The sequence below is a fragment of the Vulpes lagopus genome, chromosome 13 (assembly GCF_018345385.1).
Source record: "Vulpes lagopus strain Blue_001 chromosome 13, ASM1834538v1, whole genome shotgun sequence".
Classification (NCBI taxonomy): domain Eukaryota; kingdom Metazoa; phylum Chordata; class Mammalia; order Carnivora; family Canidae; genus Vulpes; species Vulpes lagopus.
In genome coordinates this window covers 60,889,556-60,907,808 of record NC_054836.1, presented here as the reverse complement: position 1 = coordinate 60,907,808, position 18,253 = coordinate 60,889,556, and the positions used below count along the sequence as shown (strand labels likewise).

The 18,253-nt window shown below is 41.5% G+C and overlaps 1 protein-coding gene across 1 annotated transcript; it reads left to right on the top strand.

The window, feature by feature from the left end:
* Window positions 1-3,831: 3,831 nt before the first annotated feature.
* Window positions 3,832-17,310, top strand: MS4A1 (membrane spanning 4-domains A1). The gene is made up of 7 exons (XM_041727904.1): window positions 3,832-3,907; window positions 9,671-9,845; window positions 10,256-10,375; window positions 11,518-11,574; window positions 13,065-13,301; window positions 14,038-14,139; window positions 15,009-17,310. Exons 2-7 carry the CDS (start codon window positions 9,687-9,689, stop codon window positions 15,225-15,227), a joined length of 894 nt encoding a protein of 297 aa, XP_041583838.1. The 5' UTR covers window positions 3,832-3,907; window positions 9,671-9,686; the 3' UTR covers window positions 15,228-17,310.
* Window positions 17,311-18,253: the final 943 nt, after the last annotated feature.

The window sequence follows — 18,253 nt, the reverse complement described above, 5'->3', positions numbered from 1 at the left end:
CTGTGCCAGATACTACCCCTTAGCAATTAAGTAAGAATGTGGTGAGAGCCCGGCATCCATAGTTTTTAAAGATCTCCAGGCGACTCCAATGCAGAGCTTCTCTCTATCTTAATGGAAGGTAACTGGGTGCTGGAAACTGCTTTTGCATTCAGTCTGATGTGCTATCTAATGTTCTTTAGTCTGTGTAGATGACTGCTGTAAACTCGTGGAAAGGGGAACTAAAGTCTTGGTATTATTATGAGCGCTGTCCTGAGGTCACAGACCCCTTAAGGAGCCTCTGGGACTCCAGGAGTTTCCCGGGCTGCACGGGGAGATGGCCACCTCACATGATGTTTCCTTCCGCTGATTGAATACCTGCTCAGCATTAGGGATCTTCTCCTGTGGTCCCAGCTGTCACAGCAGCCCTCTGGGGGAGGTACATCTAGCCTGTGTCACAGACATGAAAACTGAAGCTCAAAGTGGTTTATTTTTCAGAGGCCACAAAAGGGAGTAGAATTTAGAATCCAGATTTGGATCAAGATGCCTAACTCCAAATCTCATTATCCTATGCTTTTTTGGGCATATAAAACATGTAGCATATGCAAAGAGATAAACTATTAGGTTATCATTTCTGCTGTAAGCTGGAAGGAGAAAGGCCTATGGGTACATATGTGGGGGCAGGAGGCAGGCAAATGAGATTCTAATGAAAAATAGTTACTTAAAAAAATGATTTCCAGTGGAGTCATGGTGAAAACTATCTGGTGCCTGAGTGAGGCTGAGATGTGTGGGTGTATGTGAGATATATTTAAGGGTAAGAATCTTTATTATGTAACAGTAAAGGCTTATAAATCAGACCTAGGTCTAAATGTCAATTCTGCAATTTAAAGCTTAGTGCCTTTAACAAGTTATTTAACCTCTATAAGCTTTAAATTCCAGACTAAAATGCAATCATAATACCTACCTAATGGGTTTACCATGAGCCTTAAATGAAATGTGAACTAATTTAATCAATGCTTGGAACTTAAAGATCACATGGTAAATGGTAGGTTTTCTTTTAAATTTATATTTGAGGTTTTCTTGCTTTCTAAAGATCACATTTTATCATGTATGTGACTTTGGGCTACTTTCCCTCATTTCATGGCCATTAGTCCCCAGAATTATAGTCCCCAGAACCAATACAGGTGCTATATGGACAGAGCTTGACATATAAGTAGGTGCCCAACTCATGTTATTTGCCTGTTAAAAACATAAAGTAGTCCATCAGAACAGAAGGAGGACCTCATGAACTACAAAGCTCTTATGCAGTTGAATTTACATTTTCCTTCATAAATTTACAAGTACAACCCCGAGATTTTTCAAAATATAATCAAGTTCTATTTGCAATAAGATCTTTAGTTTCACCTTTGAGGGACCCCACATCTCCCTTGCCAATTCTCTGGAGCCAAAACCCTGCAACGCCAGATAATTCAGAGTGCCAATGCCTTCCTGAGCAGTGCCTCATCCATCTGGATGGGAGGAAGAACCAAAGCAGAATCACTGTCTCTCATAGCAATCAGAAAAACCAGCCCCACTTTAAAGTTTCCACAGGACAAATACAACAGTGGCTGAGTAAGGCAAGGACACAAGAAATTGTGATGTAAAATGTAGTTTCCATAGGAGAGGCAAAATGTTCCAAAGACCAGGGGATTAAAAAAAAAAAAAAAGTGTTATGAGGTGAAGGGAGTGAAAAATGAAAGGAAGGCAAATATGAACTAAAGTTTAGTCAATAAGCTTTTGTGTAGACTTTAAGATAGAGATCTTTTGGAAGGAAGGGGGCCACTAGAGGTTTAATTCAGAGGGGAGATTTTAAATGTGTAAATGTTTGAACTCATATCCTCAAACATTACAGAGAAAAAAAAAAACAAACTATGGAACACAGGAAGTACTATGGAATCCAAGCCTTAGTGGGGATTTCAACACACTCAAGCACTGAAAAGTCAATCAATCCAAACAAGCAAAGACAAAGTAAAAGTTTGTTTATATAAATTCAAATTCAAGTTTATTCATGAGGAATCACACAACAGCCGCCTAACTGATCTCACCAGCCACACAAATCATAGTAGCAAACGCCCTAAGACAGACCTGGGAAAACAGGGTCTATGCAGAGAAAAGGATATGAAAACTCAGGCTATGTGCGCCCAGTCGGAGCCCCACTGTTGCCACGCGTTTGCCACGTTCTGACCTTGTTTCGATGCCCACTCAAATGAAGGCTCATCCCAGGGCCTACCCACCATCCCAGACTCCAACCTCAGGCTTCACGGCTCAGAATCCCTGTCACCAGCCGTTCAAGCACTCCACTGATCTTCAGACCTACACCCAGAAGCTTATGGTTTCCCTCTTCTCTGTAGGAGATTTATGAGAGGTGACTGCATGCCTTTTGCTCCTGTTTACTTGAGGAAAGCAAGTTCTCTATTCAAATGGTAGCCTGTTCCACGGATAAACCGTCCCAATGGTGGGGAGATGGCATTTGTTCTGATGTTGCACCAACATCAGCCACTCTAGAACCACTCCTACTCAGTAGTTCTAACCCCCTGATCCAAACTGCCTTAGAGAGAGGAAGAAGGAGAAATAGAGAGGAAACAGGTTCTGTATGTAAGGGAGAGAGACAGGTGGGGAGGGAGGGACAAAAGGAGGGGAGGGAGATGGAAGGAAGATAGGAATTAACCTCAAACTTGGCAGGAGAGCTGACATATTTCAGCCTTTTTTTTTTAATTTTTATTTATTTATGATAGTCACAGAGAGAGAGAGAGAGAGAGAGAGGCAGAGACATAGGCAGAGGGAGAAGCAGGCTCCATGCACCAGGAGCCCGATGTGGGATTCGATCCCGGGTCTCCAGGATCGCGCCCTGGGCCAAAGGCAGGTGCCAAACCTCTGCGCCACCCAGGGATCCCTATTTCAGCCTTTTAGATTAGGCAAATGACTACCTAATTACAGCCCTGGGTCTCTAATCAAAATAAAGCAATGGACAAGGAAATTAAAAAGCAATGAAAAATCCAACATATGAACATAAAAGCTATATATGGTAGAGGCAGGGGAAACAGTATCTTTGGGCAAAACTTTCTTGATTCCTTTCCCAAATGTTACACTCTCCTGGCCACTGGCTTCCTCCATTCCCTCCCTTGATGTAGCCGTAGCACAGCTCCAGGCCAGACTGAAAAGAGAGAGGATACAAGGGAATGAGACAGATGGAAGAAAAAGGTGGGTTGTAGGTAAAAGAGCTACTTCAGTTTGTATCCCAAAACATGACACTCTTGCCTCAAGCTTCTGGGGATATATTCTACAGCACCAAAGTTTATGATTAGGCCATTTCTAGCAAATCCCATACAAGACATACATGGTCCCACTAGAACCCTATGTGCAGGTAATTGCGGACAATATATGGAGAAGAATACCTACAACACTCCCCAACGACCGGGCTCAATGATTCCTGAATCTCTCTGCTTGGATGGCTTCTTCCCACATAGTCACTCCTAAAGTGAAGTAAAAAGGTAAAAGTCCTAACAGCCCATCTTTAGAGAATTTCTAGAGCCCTTATTGCCCTTGGGGACCCACCATCCACACCTGCTTACAGGGTGGGGGCTGCAAAATCTTCTAATTAAGGTAGCGTAAAGTACGCCAGGCAGTCCCCTGGGGTCTTTTTCAAGAAGTGAAACCTCCTGGTAAGGCTGAAACTTTTTTGTATATCCTTTGGCTCTGGTAAGTGTGCATTAAACCAAAGTGATTGGGGCAAAGGCCAAGGTAGCAGAAGCCACTGATTTCCTGTCACCTGGTATCTATGAGAGGCCCCAGACCTGCCTATGTCACTCACCCCTGTGTTCACTAGCACTGGAAGTGAACTCAGCAGCGAGCAACTGAATCAGCCACTCGCCCTAAGGCCGCAGACACTCAGGTAAGAAGCCAGTTTGCTTTGTTGAAGGTAGTCAAAGGAAGCGATGGGTAAAGCATTGGATAGTTTTGGAGACTAGAGATTCTCGACTTTCACTCAAGGGTTTCCGTGGTCAGTTTTGCTGATATTGTCACAATTTGAGGAGGGGTATCAAGGCTTGCTGCCCACCTACTCCCTGAACCACTCCCCCTCTCAAGAGAGGGCCTGGCCAATGAACTAGGAGCCATTCTACAAAAGCAGCAGATTGCAGCGCGTAGACAAGAGCATGGTCACCAAGCTGCTGGGCTCAAACCGGAGCTCCACCACCTGTAAGCCTACAGGCAAGTTACCAAAGCCCACATCCCTCAGCTTGCTTACTTATAAGATGCGAGCAATGGTATTACCCACTGCTTTGTAGAAGATTTAAGGACGTGTAATCCTAAAGCTCTTAGAACCACCTGGTTCTAAAGAGGAAAATAAGCAGCCATGGCTATCGTGAAAATATTTCGACTTCCCTTGCTTTGAATACTTTTGTCTCCAAAGATATCCTGCTAAATGTGAGTACCCCAAGATGTTGTTAAACATCACAGGCTAACATTTTCTGGAGGGGACTGGGGGGGGGCATGAAACTGAACACAAAACCCTGTCTCAAATCTATCACGGAAGCTTACAGTGAGAGTGGGCACTGCAGACGAGGAAGATTTAAGGAAGGGCCGCAAAGATGTGTTTTACCCATGTCATACTTGTTTCCTAAAACCAGTTTATAATGTTTCCCACAAAATGGCTTGATCTCACTGATTATCAAGTGAGACGAAACAATCACCTTTTGGTCCAAAATCCCAAGCATCTATGTGTAAGTGTTCGCTGAGGAAGAAGCCTAGCTTAGCATTTTTTGAGCTCATAAAACATGTAAAAAACAGGTTCTGTATGTAAGCCTAGCAGGACATCGCTTAAGAAATGTATAGCTCACTAGAGGGGCTATTACATGAGAAAGAAAATGGTTGGGACAAGGAAAGAACGCAGAGAGCTGGGGCCTCTGAGAAGGTCAATGCCAGACAGTCTCAGGTGATATGAGCATCTAATGTGGAGTCTGGCCATGAAGGGGGCAGGAGGGGAGCACTTCAATGTGGACAGGGCTCCAAGAAGAACGAAGGAGATGTGTCTAGACCAGTGGCTCTGGCGGGGAGTGGTGGGGTGCAGCCTCAGAAGGGATGTCCAGCTGCACCACTGAGCCAGGAGGCGATGACGGCCCAGATGAAGAGTTCAAGCTCAGGACTTAATCTAGGCCCAATCTAGCGGCCCTGTGGAGGATGAATTAGACAAGAGAAAGACCGAAGGCAGAAGAGTAGGATTTTTTTGTGCCTAAATCAAGAGAGGAAACGAGAATCAAACTAATGGGGTGACACTGGGAGTAGAAAATGGTCCACATGCAAGATAAGATCCTTTACAGAGGAAGAGGCGGCATGACTTAGCCCCTGACTGAACCTGGAGGTGGACAGAAACATGGGCAGAAGCATGGCTCCCACTTTTTAAGCATGGGTGGCTGGGGAACAGAAACCAAGCAATCTGAGCAGTCATGCCTGAGGACAGACCACTGACGCTGCAGCACAGTCCTTGGGCAGAGGAGCCTCAGCTGAGTGGCTCTGGCAGAAAGTGGCAGCGAAGTGGAGGTGAGTGGGTGGGTGGGAAGAGGAGGAACAGTGGAATGACAGCTTGGAGGGAGGGGAGGCTGGAGTGGCTGCGGGCACTGCTACCCCGAAGGACGGGGCTTTGGGACTGGGGACGCCGCAGCACTGCTATGTCATAAAAAGGCCCAGTAAGAGCAGTTATTCTTTGAGTGTTCAGTACATTGCAAATTGCAAGTCATCTCGAGCGATATATGTGCTCAGACGGTGCTGTGAATGCGATGACAGAAGTGGCAAGCAGCAGAGCCAGGACTGGCACCTTCTGTGGCACGGCACCGCAAACAAGCACTGCAGGTACGAGAGCGACTTTCTCTGTAGGACTGACATCCTGGTGGAAGGAGATGGGCTGTGGAGTACAGGCAAGAGGGAAAGGAAGTGAGAACATCCTTCCTCAGAGAGAAGTGCAGGAGGCCAGAAAAGATAAAAATGCAGAACTATTTTGAGTGGCAAAGGAGGAAGTTGAGGTGACAAAAGCTAGGCAGCTTTGAACTTCTCATTAAATGATGTAATTACTGGACCTAAAAGTCATTATTTGAACCAAAAACCATAAAGGCTGTGAAGTTCTCTGTGGTGGATGCACACAGAAGCAGTGTTGCCTTTTGAAAACCAAAAAGGATTTGCAGAAGTCGCTGTGATAAAATGGGCAGTGTCTGATCAATCAAGCCCTGATGGTAATAGAGTTAGGCGAGAACAGAATCCTACTGTGATCATATTTTGACCAATACGCCCAGTGACCCCTGCTAATGAACTAACTAGGCTTTGAGCATAACTGTGGGGGGAGGGGGCACTGTTTAAGTCATTGTGAACAATTCAAAACCAATGGTAAGGCAAAGTGACAGGAATCTATGATATCCTTAGGAGTTTGTGGCCTAATTTTACATATTTCCATACAACAAAAATTTCATTACACACTCTACAATGCCCTGGCATAATATATATAAACATATATGTGAGAAATTATTTCCACACAAAATGAAGTAGCATGCAGAAACGGGTATGTTTATGTTCATAAACGACTATTTTACAGTAATGTGTGTTGAAGGCTTCGTTGAAATAGAGTTGCCAGAGTGAGATGCCCATTTTAATAGAAAAATAAAATATTTCTCCCCAGTGGTCATTACTGCCACTAGCCATTGCAGATACGGCCCCAGTAGAAGGTGCTTATGTAGGAGGTTTATCTCACCAACAATACAGACATAACCTCAGTTGAAAAATGAGAAATTAAAACAACGCTGGTCCATTCATCTCCTTCTGTTCAAAGAATTGATGACCCTTGCTCTTTACGTTGTCCTCACTAAAAAGAGCCCTCTGGAGAGCAGTGCAGGGACGTCAGTTCATTCTCTTCCTACTGATGGGAAAAGTCAACCCCTCTGGGCCTGCACTTCCACATCTCCACACAGAATGCCTATTTAGCAAGACAGGCGCTGGGTGGCTTGGCATTGATGCACAGCATCCCAGGCGTGCAGGGGGTGCTCAGGAAACAAACTACGTGGTCCGGCTGTGCGGCGGGAGAAAGAGCACCAGCCTCAGAGCCAGCCTCAGAGTCATGGTGACCGCCCTCTGGTTCGGCTATCACCAAATGCAAGGTCTGTAATGAGCCACAGCCCATGCCTGGGCTGCAGCTTCTTCATTTATGAAATGAACAGAATGGTTTCTGAGGTTCTCTCACCAGCTCCAAAAATTCTTCCTGGTGACAAGACTGTCTGTAAAGTCCTTGATGGGCTATATTAATACATTCATTTTCGTCAGTGATCTCTCTGGTTGGTCTGTAGTGCAAAGCACCAAAACCTCTAAGACCACATGACACCTGAAAATTGAGAAGTGGAGCAAAATCAAGTGCAAAGGATCCAGTCAAGGCCTCTTCTCTCCCTTCAGCCCAGGTCCCGAACAACTACTGTGTTTTCAATTGATTTCAAGTCAAACAACATCCATCTGAAGAGGGGAGAGGTTCATAAGTGACTAGTGGAACCCCTGTTGTGCACAAGGGCCAAAGCAGCCACAGATACCTCACTGGGTAGGTTCAAGGCCTCACTTTCAATCTCTGGAAGTCATGTAACTGGGATCAAGTGACCTAAGTATTCTGCGCTCCTGTCACCTTTTCTACATAACAGAAGGAGCAATTCATCCCTTGTCCTCTCTGTGAGGCTTCAATGAACCCCAGATGTGAAATCTCTTTGTAACTATAAAGTGAGTGCAAACATGAGGCCTGGACGACTCCCTAGCACCTGTCCCACAACACACCTGCAGGTGCCCCGTTGGCTGTGACTTCAGTCGGATCAGCAAGCTGGATGGACAGTCCTGGTCTCCAAGGTCCCTTCGGTGATTTACAGCTGACCAAGACAAGACCAAAGGTGCATCCCTGAAGAGAGATTTCCAGGGCCCAGAAAAATCCCAGTACAATTTGTGTCAGCAATGGACATAAACAAATGCTAAAAGGAAGCACAAGATGAAGAGAGTTGAGCAGTCTTAAAACATGAGATCTGGAAAGGGTCTTGGTAATAATCACTGTCTAACTTCAGAAATGAGTAAGTCACGAATTCTAAGAACAGACAGCACTTCCCGTGTACAACGTGCTTTCATATGTGAGCTTATTTCCCTTAACGTGTCTGTGGCAGGGGTACTGGTCTTATTTTTTCCAACTGGAACAACAGAAACTAATGACCATAAAAGCAATAATACTAAGAACTAGAATAGCAACAAAAACAGGTAAAATTTATTCAGACATGAGTCCCTGGCATACATTTGTTTCCTCAGCAGTATTAAGAAACTACTCGATCCAGGCATAATTTAGATACTGAACAAGAGAGACAAGATCTCTTCTTTGATGGAATTCATATTCTAGTGGGGAGAGACTGCCAATAAACAAGCAAATAATCAAGGTAACTCCCCATAGTGGTAAATGGCATGAAACAAAAAACTGGGGTGCTATGAGAGAGGACCACTGTGGACTGAGGATTTGGGCAAAGCTTTTCTGAGATGCTGACATTTGAGCTACACCTGAATGAAAATACACAAGTCATGCACAGACCAATCAGCCCATTTAAGCCTTACAAAACCCTATATTATAAGACAAGAATGATTATTCCCATTTTACTATTGAAAAACTTGAGGCTCACAGAATTTAAAGAACTTGCCTGTAGTTTCACAACAAATAGAATAATCATGATTTCTGCTCAGGGAGGAGCCTGCTTCTCCCTCTCCCTCTGCTGTTCCCCCTGCTTTTTCTCTCTGGCTGGCTCGCTCTCTCTCTTTCTGTCAAATACATAAAATATTTTTTTAAAAGAATATTCAGGGATCCCTGGGTGGCGCAGCGGTTTGGCGCCTGCCTTTGGCCCAGGGCGCGATCCTGGAGACCCGGGATCGAATCCCACATCAGGCTCCTGGTGCATGGAGCCTGCTTCTCCCTCTGCCTGTGTCTCTGCCTCTCTCTCTCTCTCTGTGACTATCATAAATAAATTAAAAAATAAATAAATAAATAAATAAAAGAATATTCATCATTTAAACCTAGGCAACCCATTTCAGGAGACCACAGTCTTACATATAACCTTAGCCTCCTTAAAGTGATTTACTTGCGGTTGCAAAGTTGGTGGTTGAGGAAGACTAGAATCAGCTCCTGTTGACTCTAAGGACAGTCCTCACCGTACTCCTTCACGATGCCTCTGGCCCATTACAATGTACAAAAGCAAATAAGCAAAATGACTAGGACACATCAATAACAAAATACATTTTCCAATATGAAAGCATAAGAAAAGTATCCAGGAATGAGATACAAACAGGACATGCAGACAGGCGAGCATGGTATTCTCTGCAATGATAAAGTTTGCCCCAAGTATTGTTGTCACGAATCCTGACAGGGATCCCTGGACTCAGAGGTCCTTGCCTGGGATGCCCCCTTCAGTTCTTGTCTTGGAACACAGCAGTAGGCTTTGCCTCTAACCCAGAACCACTAGGAAGAGGCCATGTCTACCCTCAATGACATTCATGGAGAGAATATGGAGAAAAGTATTCAGATGCATGAGATAAGATAACAGACTCCTGAAAATCCTTCTCTCTCTCTCTCTCTACCCCCCCCCCCAATTTTCATTATTTATTTTATATTTAGGAGTTCAGAGGGTGAGATGATGACACCCAGAAACTCAATGAGTGGAACTTTCCCAGTAGATCCTATGAAAAGCCCTACCTCCATGTATCCTGTTCAAAAAATAATTCCGAAAAGGATGCCTTCAGTGGTGGGCCCTACACAAAACTTCTTCATGAGGGAATCTAAGACCCTGGGGGTAAGTCTACTGCACTCCATTCTGTATCCTAGAGACTCTCTGGCCTACAGAAGCAGATGCTGTCAGCCAGGTACAGAATGCAATTCAATTAGAAGGTATTTGATCCAACCCCAGATCAAGGATGTGCAAAGAAGTGACCACAGTGATCTTCTGTCTCCTTTTAATTTTGTGTTTTCATATTTAGGGGTCTCCCATCCCAGTTTGCTAACAGCATTCCCAGATATATTTGCATTGGAAATGTCCCAGGTGGTGGGGAAAATGGATCTGAACGAGACAAAGGTTTGGCACATTTGTCACTTCCTTTAGGCATTTTACACAGCCCCAAGTCAAGAGCCAGGGCTTCCAGCCTTACCTTTGCTTTCTGGCTTGATGATAACTTCAGTTCATCAGTGCTCCCATTCTCTCTTCAGGCTGTCCAGATTATGAATGGGCTCTTCCACATTGCCCTAGGCAGCCTCCTGATGATTCACACGGATGTCTATGCGCCCATCTGTATAACTATGTGGTACCCTCTCTGGGGAGGCATTATGGTAAGTAAAAGCTAACAACCATTTGAAGAGTGATGCAGACAAGAAGGTTTCAAAGCTCCGCAGTAATATGCCAGATTATTTCTGTGTTGAGGAAGGCATATACCTGGGAAAAAGGTTACAAATTTAAAGTAATTTAGTGGAAAGAGAGGTTGACTAAATTGAGGATGAATTCCATTGAGAGTCAGTGGTTCTGCTTTATGTGAATTTAGAGAGTGATGGCCTCGCTGGGTCTACATAGGGAAGGTTGTTCAAAGCAAGGCCTCTCCAAAGTCAATATGGAGGCATTGAACATTTGGACTGTACAGCGTGGTGTTTCAGAAAGCAGGAAGGCACGGGAGCATCCCATTTCCTCCTATAATTCTGCTTAGCTATTGTCACAGGAGGTAAAATCAATCCCATCCTAAATGAATCTCTACCAGCTCATCAGCAGAGCAGCAATCCTCATCGCTGCTTCATGTACATGTTTTCCAAGCTTGTAACCTTGTCTGGGTGTGGTATGGGGCAGCCGTGTTTATACAATCATTACACTTCCATAGTTGCTACTACAAAGATGCCTCCAGGATTGAAAATTTCAGAGCAAAAGAAGATGAATTAGAACATTGGATGGCCATTTTATGGCCTATATGGTAGACAAGGAAGATGAGGAATAATCACTATCACTTCCCATAGCAGGCAACATATTAATGGAGCTCCAAATAGTTTGTTCCACGTTGATTCATTCTTCACTGGCATCAAAGTCATTTAAATGACTGTGAATTCCAAAGAGAAATTCCACAAATTTAAAAAAGAAAAACTGAAAATAAAAGTTTCAAATTCACAGTTGTTAGTATTCATTGACCTGAAAACATGAATTCTGCCTCTGGTGTTAACTATATTCCTAGTCACAGCTCCCCAGTTAGTTGAATAAAAGGCATAGAGGCATAGACTGAATATAGTTGAGCATGAATAAAAGAGAAATATGACTTCTTTAAAAGGAATGGATACTATAAAAATGACTGGACAGTTTAGTGAAAGTGGCTGGAAATGTTGATAGCTTTTTTTACAACCAGTTCTGAATGTTCTGAATGTTAAAAGTGATCTCCCTCTCTGCCTCTTCTCCTATGTCTCCCATGCCTTCTCCACCACTACTTCTCTTTTCACAGTTCATCATTTCTGGATCACTCCTGGCAGCAGCGGACAAAAACCCCAGGAAGAGTTTGGCAAGTAATCATATATCCTTCTTTCCCACACATCAGAGAAATATCTACTTTCTCAATTGAAAACAAACCCCTTAAAGACCTTTGAGATCATAGTAGCACTGGGTTATCTCTTAATCCCCAAAAGCAAAAGATTCTCTACAAAGCTGTTGTGATGTTATTCATGATAAACTTAGAAATGAGACCCATCGGAATTATGTCCATGGAAAAAGAATTCAAGGCAGATCCATGAAGAGCAACATGCTTATGGTCTTATGAATGTTAAATGTTGTATGAAACTAATAGGCTTCTTAGAGAGCTTTGTTATTTCTCTTAGACCACCATTTGAGAAAACCCTAATCAATAATGTGATTAACCCAAGCCTTGTTAACTTTGAGCAAGTCAGTTTACCCCTATGTACCTTTATAAAATAATGGCACTATATTGTTATGATGACGAAATGGGATAATATACATGAAAGTGCTCCAGAGGCTTTAAGGAGCTTCAGAGGGTCTTATTTGATAATGCCCACAACACATTTACACCCCAGTCATGAGCTTATCAGCAAGTTCCTCCCCCAAGTTTTTTATACTTACTAATAAGCAATTACTAATTTGTGTCACTTCCAAAGTCAGTGAGGGACTAAGCGGATGTAAATGGCTCCTCTCTAGAGGTGGTCTGACAAACTCAGTTCTGGGGAGTAAAAAACAAGTTGTTTTATTCTCCAGATATATCCAGTCCTACTGAGCTGCCATCTGTAGGTCTTATAGCCAGGGATGAACTATCTATGTCTTAAAATAATCAATTATCCTATACCATTAGGTACTTGTCACATATATTTTTGTTTCGACCTTTTATCATCCCTGCAAGTAGAACACTCACTCTGACATCCTTTACCTATGCTTACAGAGACGTCAGTCCTAATGGTATTTTGAAAGATGGTAGACTGAGGCTGATTACAGCCTATGTCAATAGGGAGCAGGTGATGGTGGTCTTGGCACCGTTTCCACTTAATCGTAGACTCAGAAGTTCGATCTCCTCCTTCCTCCCTACGGTCACAGTACCCTCTCGCTTCATTGCAATGGAAGAACTTCCTTCCTTGTCTTCCCTCTACCTTTCTCCGCAGACAGATATAATCTGAATACTCTTTATCTTCATTTACTCAACCAATATTCACTGAATGCCTACCAGGGTGGTGGCAGTGGCAGTGAAAGGAAGTTCAAGGGTACAAAACAGAAGAATTTAGGATGACTCCTAGAATTTTCTCTTGATAAACTGATTGGATGTGATGGGGAAAAGTGAGATGGGGAAGATCGAGGAAGGAATGGGAATTAGAGATAAAGCTTGTCACTTTATAGTAACAAGGACACTAAAACCACTGAGAGAAGTGTGGTTTAGTATGAGATTGGTGCAGTGCCTTTGCAAGTTGGAGCAATGGGATCTGGAATTCTTTCCTAGCTAAATTTCTCCAAATGAAATCAAACCCTGTTAACAAGTCTTTGTCTCCATTTCAGGTCAAAGGAAAAATGATAATGAACTCATTGAGCCTCTTTGCTGCTATTTCTGGAATAATTTTTTTGATCATGGACATATTTAATATTACCATTTCCCATTTTTTTAAAATGGAGAATTTGAATCTTATTAAAGCTCCCGTGCCATATGTTGACATACACAACTGTGACCCAGCTAACCCCTCTGAGAAAAACTCTTTATCTATACAATATTGTGACAGCATACGATCTGTTTTCTTGGTAAGTTTGAAATTAGGTTTCTTCTCAGGGAATAAGTTTGACATTTTTATTATGAGTGTCAACTCTGGGTTAAGATTGGCTACACCTGCTACTTACTGCCTATATGGCTTTGGGCAAGAATTTTAACCATATTCTGCCTCAGTTTCTTCAGCTGTAAAATGGGGAAGCTAATAATACTTATCTCATAGGGCTGTTTTGAGATAAGTTAATGTATGTAAAACACTTAGAACTGGTACACAGAAAGTGCTATGTGTTTGCTTTTACATTAATTATTATTACTTGTTAATATTTATTAATATGAATATGATGAACATTGAAGAAGCACTTAAGTTATTATGAACATCTTTGGCCTCAGTGAGTTCTTAATATAGAGTCTGAAGGGGAAAAGTATAGACAGGTTTCCTTGGTTGTGATATCAAACCACCACAACTTAATTCGGGATCCAGCGATTAATTTGTCCTATGTAGAATTGATTCTTCAACTAATTACTGCTGCCTTATTTTCTGTTAGCAGCATGCATTAGCCATTTGTGGTGTGCCAGTTGTTGTGCTAAGGGTTAGGGTTATAGAGATACTAGTAGTTCTTACTGTTGGTCATTACTCACCTAAAGAACTTATCTTATAAATAACTGACCTTTTAATCATTTAATTTTGGCCAAAAATCATTGACTGAGCACCAACCATATTCTTTAAGCCATTTTTACATTTCTGCCCTCACTTTTTCTGTTGTTCTCCAGGGCGTTTTTGCTGTGATGGTGATCTTTACCTTTTTCCAGAAACTTGTGACAGCTGGCATTGTTGAGAATGAATGGAAAAAACTGTGCTCTAAACCTAAATCTGTAAGTAGTAGCCACCCCATCCACTAACCCTCTCTGAGAAATCATGTCAACAAAAAAATCATTTATGGAGAATGTAATCTGATGTAATTTTGAGCCTAGGAGCTTCATAAAAAAAATGGTCTTGGCAGATCTCTGGAAAGCAGAAAATGCCAATAATGAGGCAAAAGCATCTTGAAATTTAAAATAAGTCTAAAGGTTAAACAGAAGATACAGCCTTATACTATGTGCACTTACTAACCACTTCATTCCACGAACCCATCTTGATTTCATGATTCCACACTTAATGTGTAAAAACAGGATGGCTGAAGGTTGACGGCTGATAAAAGCACTAGTTCTTCCATTTCATTTCTCAGTATTCCCTCCCTGTACCCACCTGCAACTTTTCATCAAATCCCACTTCCAAAATAATAGGTTCAGAGAGGCTCCACAATTGGGAGATATGAATATCCCAGTGACAGATCAATTATCAACTGCTTTGAACTAGAGAATGCTAGATTAAAATTTAGAAATCATCACGGTTCCATCATTTTTCAAATGAGAAAAACAGGATTAGAGAGAAAACAACCTTCCCAAGGTTATATCCAATAAAGGCAAATCAAAACTAGAATCTAAATTCCTCTATTACTGCAGTGTTCTTTCCCAAATACTGTGTGATCATTCCAGGGAAAGTGACAAATATCTGCTGACCTTGAAGATGAGCTTTGCTAAGTGATCTGATCCCTTGGGAAACCAATCCTGATATTTGGAGGCATATAGGAAATAACATAAACAGCATAAAAACCAGGAGGTATTTGATAAATATTCATGGAGCTTGTTGACAAATGTGTCGATAGTAAGGGTCAAGAGACATGTTTAATTTTGTGTTCTAGGATGTAGTTGTCCTGTTAGCTGCTGAAGAAAAAAAAGAACAGCCGATTGAAACAACAGAAGAAATGGTTGAGCTGACTGAAATATCTTCCCAACCAAAGAAAGAAGAAGACATTGAAATTATTCCGGTCCAAGAAGAAGAAGAGGAACTGGAAATAAACTTTGCAGAACCTCCCCAGGAGCAGGAATCTTCACCAATAGAAAACGACAGCATTCCTTAAGTAACGTTTTTCTTTCTGTTTCCTTTTCTTAGGCATTAGTGTTCACAGCTTTCAAGAGACATATCCACCCCTGTTTCCTGAGGCCCTCTGCAGGTGGGCCTCCTCCATGTGTCTCTCTGGCCTTTGCATGGAGTGACCACAGCTCGCTTGCGCTAGCTCGCTCTCTTTCTCTCATGCAGAGGATGCAGCCATTGCAGGAGGCTAAGTCGGGCAGCTTATTTACATTACAGCAAGGCAGACTGTAATTTCTCACTAACCTTTTCCCTGGATAAGGCTTCGTAGTAGTGGTCGGAGTGGCAGTTCCGTCTCTACCCCTGGTGAAAAAGATAAATATGGGCTCCAAGCCACCCTGAAACTATCTTTAATTCTTTCCACATCTACATATTTTGTGGAATCTGTTTTGCACCATTGTCTCAAGGAAAGTAAATAATAATAATACAAAAATAATAATAATGAGGTACAATAAGGAACTATCCCATCTATCTTTCTATGGGGCTCACATCATGATACATTCTTAGAGCATCCACGTCCCATCAGGGAAGCTCTAAGTGGCCAATACTTAACTCTTTCTTTGTAAAACAGCACAGCTTATAGATGGACATTTCTGTATCTGTCTTAACTTTTCCTAACTCCTGCGCTAGGCTCTTGGTTGCACCGCCTACCTACTTGTAGCCTTTAGGCAAGAGAAGAAAGAATCAGAATTGAGTACCCAAATCTTAAATCATAATCAGCAGTTGTATTTGTAATTTCCATGATCCAGAAAAAAAATCCATCCACATTTAACAAATGATCCAAAGAGGTTAAGTAACTTGTAAATAAGTAAAGTTAATTTGTCAATGGTCACAGCTAGTAATTTTGAGAGCCTTCTTTCACACCCAGGTCTTGTTATTCAAATCTTATAATGTTTGAAATAACCTAATCGCCTGCGTGAACTACTTGAGCAAAGTCAATAGGTTTTAATAGGCACCTACTCTCTGATCAGCACAAAATAGGTGTTGATAGAGATATAAAAGAACCAGGAATCAAGTTTCATTCCTTGGGGATAAAAAGACTTAGACATTCACAACATTGGGGAAACTACTCACATCATTAACATATACTTAGCTATTAGATTACCTAATGCAAACACTAGGTGCTATGGACATTCTCAAAAAAAAGATCATGCTTGAAAATTAATATAATTAGTTACAAAGCCAAATCTCAGACAATAGCTACCTTACTTCCCAATTCCTGTTCATATTCAGACATACTAGCACCCCACATAGAAAGAATGTTGCTATAATCTATCAATTTCATTTGAGCACTTTCTATATGTTAAGTGCTGCCTGATTCTGGCAGGTATATAAAGTAAATGTACTCCTTGTGCTATTTCTACTGTCTTAGAGACCACCAATAAAAGATATTTCCTATGATCAGGAACAAAAAAAGAGATGAGACATTTCTCTACTTTGTAAGTCCTCAAAATTAGCTTTAAATGAATAAAACTATATTTGTGTTCTTGTCCGAAACCGATGATTCCAACACGGTGTTTGCCCAAGCTTCTCTGTTCGTGTGATGTCAGACCAGGAGGGAAGCTCCCATAAACCCAATCTGAGTTTGAACTATGTGATGTCAGGACATCAACTACTTATGCCAGTGTATTCTTACACACACAGATTCCCATGGAAAATTTAATAATTGAATAACAAATTTCTCCCATTTGGCACTCCAAAATGTGGCTAAAATGTTAGACACTCCTGCCTTGAACTAGAAGAAAGGAACAAGAGCAGTGGGAGACCTGAAGGGAAAAATTAATGAGAAAACCTTCAAAGAAGATAAAATCTCACTTTTGTCTTATTTTCTCCTCTTCTGAAATATATATGAGGATCCCTTTCCAAAACCATTGTGTCTTTAAAATTTTTACTTCATATATATTTTTTATTGAAGTATAAGTAGCATACTGCGTTATGTTAGTTATTTTATTCGTTTTTATGATCTCAGTTAGTTTTTACTGACCTCATGTAACTCCTTATGAAACAGCACTAATGTCTATTGTTAAAGAAGAATGAAAATCATTGCTGTGATCTCTCCCCAACTATCCCTTTGTCAATTTGTTCCTAATAGGGTGACTGACCATCCCAGTCTATCTGGGGTTGAGGGACTTCCTGAGATGCAGAACTTTCACTGCTAAAACCGAAACAGAGGCAAACCAGGATAGCTGATCACCCCAGGTCACAGTAATACATAGTTGTACCGAGTTGCAATCACTACATAATATAATCTGTTCTTATACTTAACATTATAGCATAAATATTTTCCCTATGACATATAATTTTCATGAGTTATTTTTTAGTTGCAACTTAGTACTTCATTGAATCAATTAAGGAATAATTCAATATTGCTCTATAATTGGGTACTAATCCCCCCTTTTTTGAATAATTTGGAGCTGCAGAAAACATGATTAAGGTACATATCCCCCCTTCTCATTATTCAAAATGTGGCTCTACACTTCAAGCATTGTCAAAGTTTGTCAATAAGAAGTAATGACATCAAGTCAGGAGACCAATTTTACACTTTGACAAGAGAATAAATAGTCAAGGATTCAATACATAGAAATGGTAGCTTCAGACTGATTTAGCATGAGTACACTTATAGATTTGATATGTTTTAAATTCTTAGTATAAAACCTAAAACATTGATGGGGAAGGTTGAAACTGGAAATTTTCCTAAGTCTAAAATTCTTTTATTTTATTTTATTTATTTAAGTAATCTCTGCATCCATCATGGGACTCAAACTCACAACCCTAAGATCAAGAGTTGCATGCTCTTCTGATCAAGACAGCAAAGCTCCCCAAGTCTAGAGTGCTTAAAGGTGTTTCCTTTCATTCAAAACTTGGTTGTGTGTTCTGAGCTAAAGAGGACCAAGTAATATAAAATGAATATGGTAGGATCATATGGTGGCAAAATCAAAGCTAACTTAAGATATCCCTCTGGAGTCATGTTTGCCTTTGACTCACCTCTTCCCTTAATGATTTACTGTAAACAAA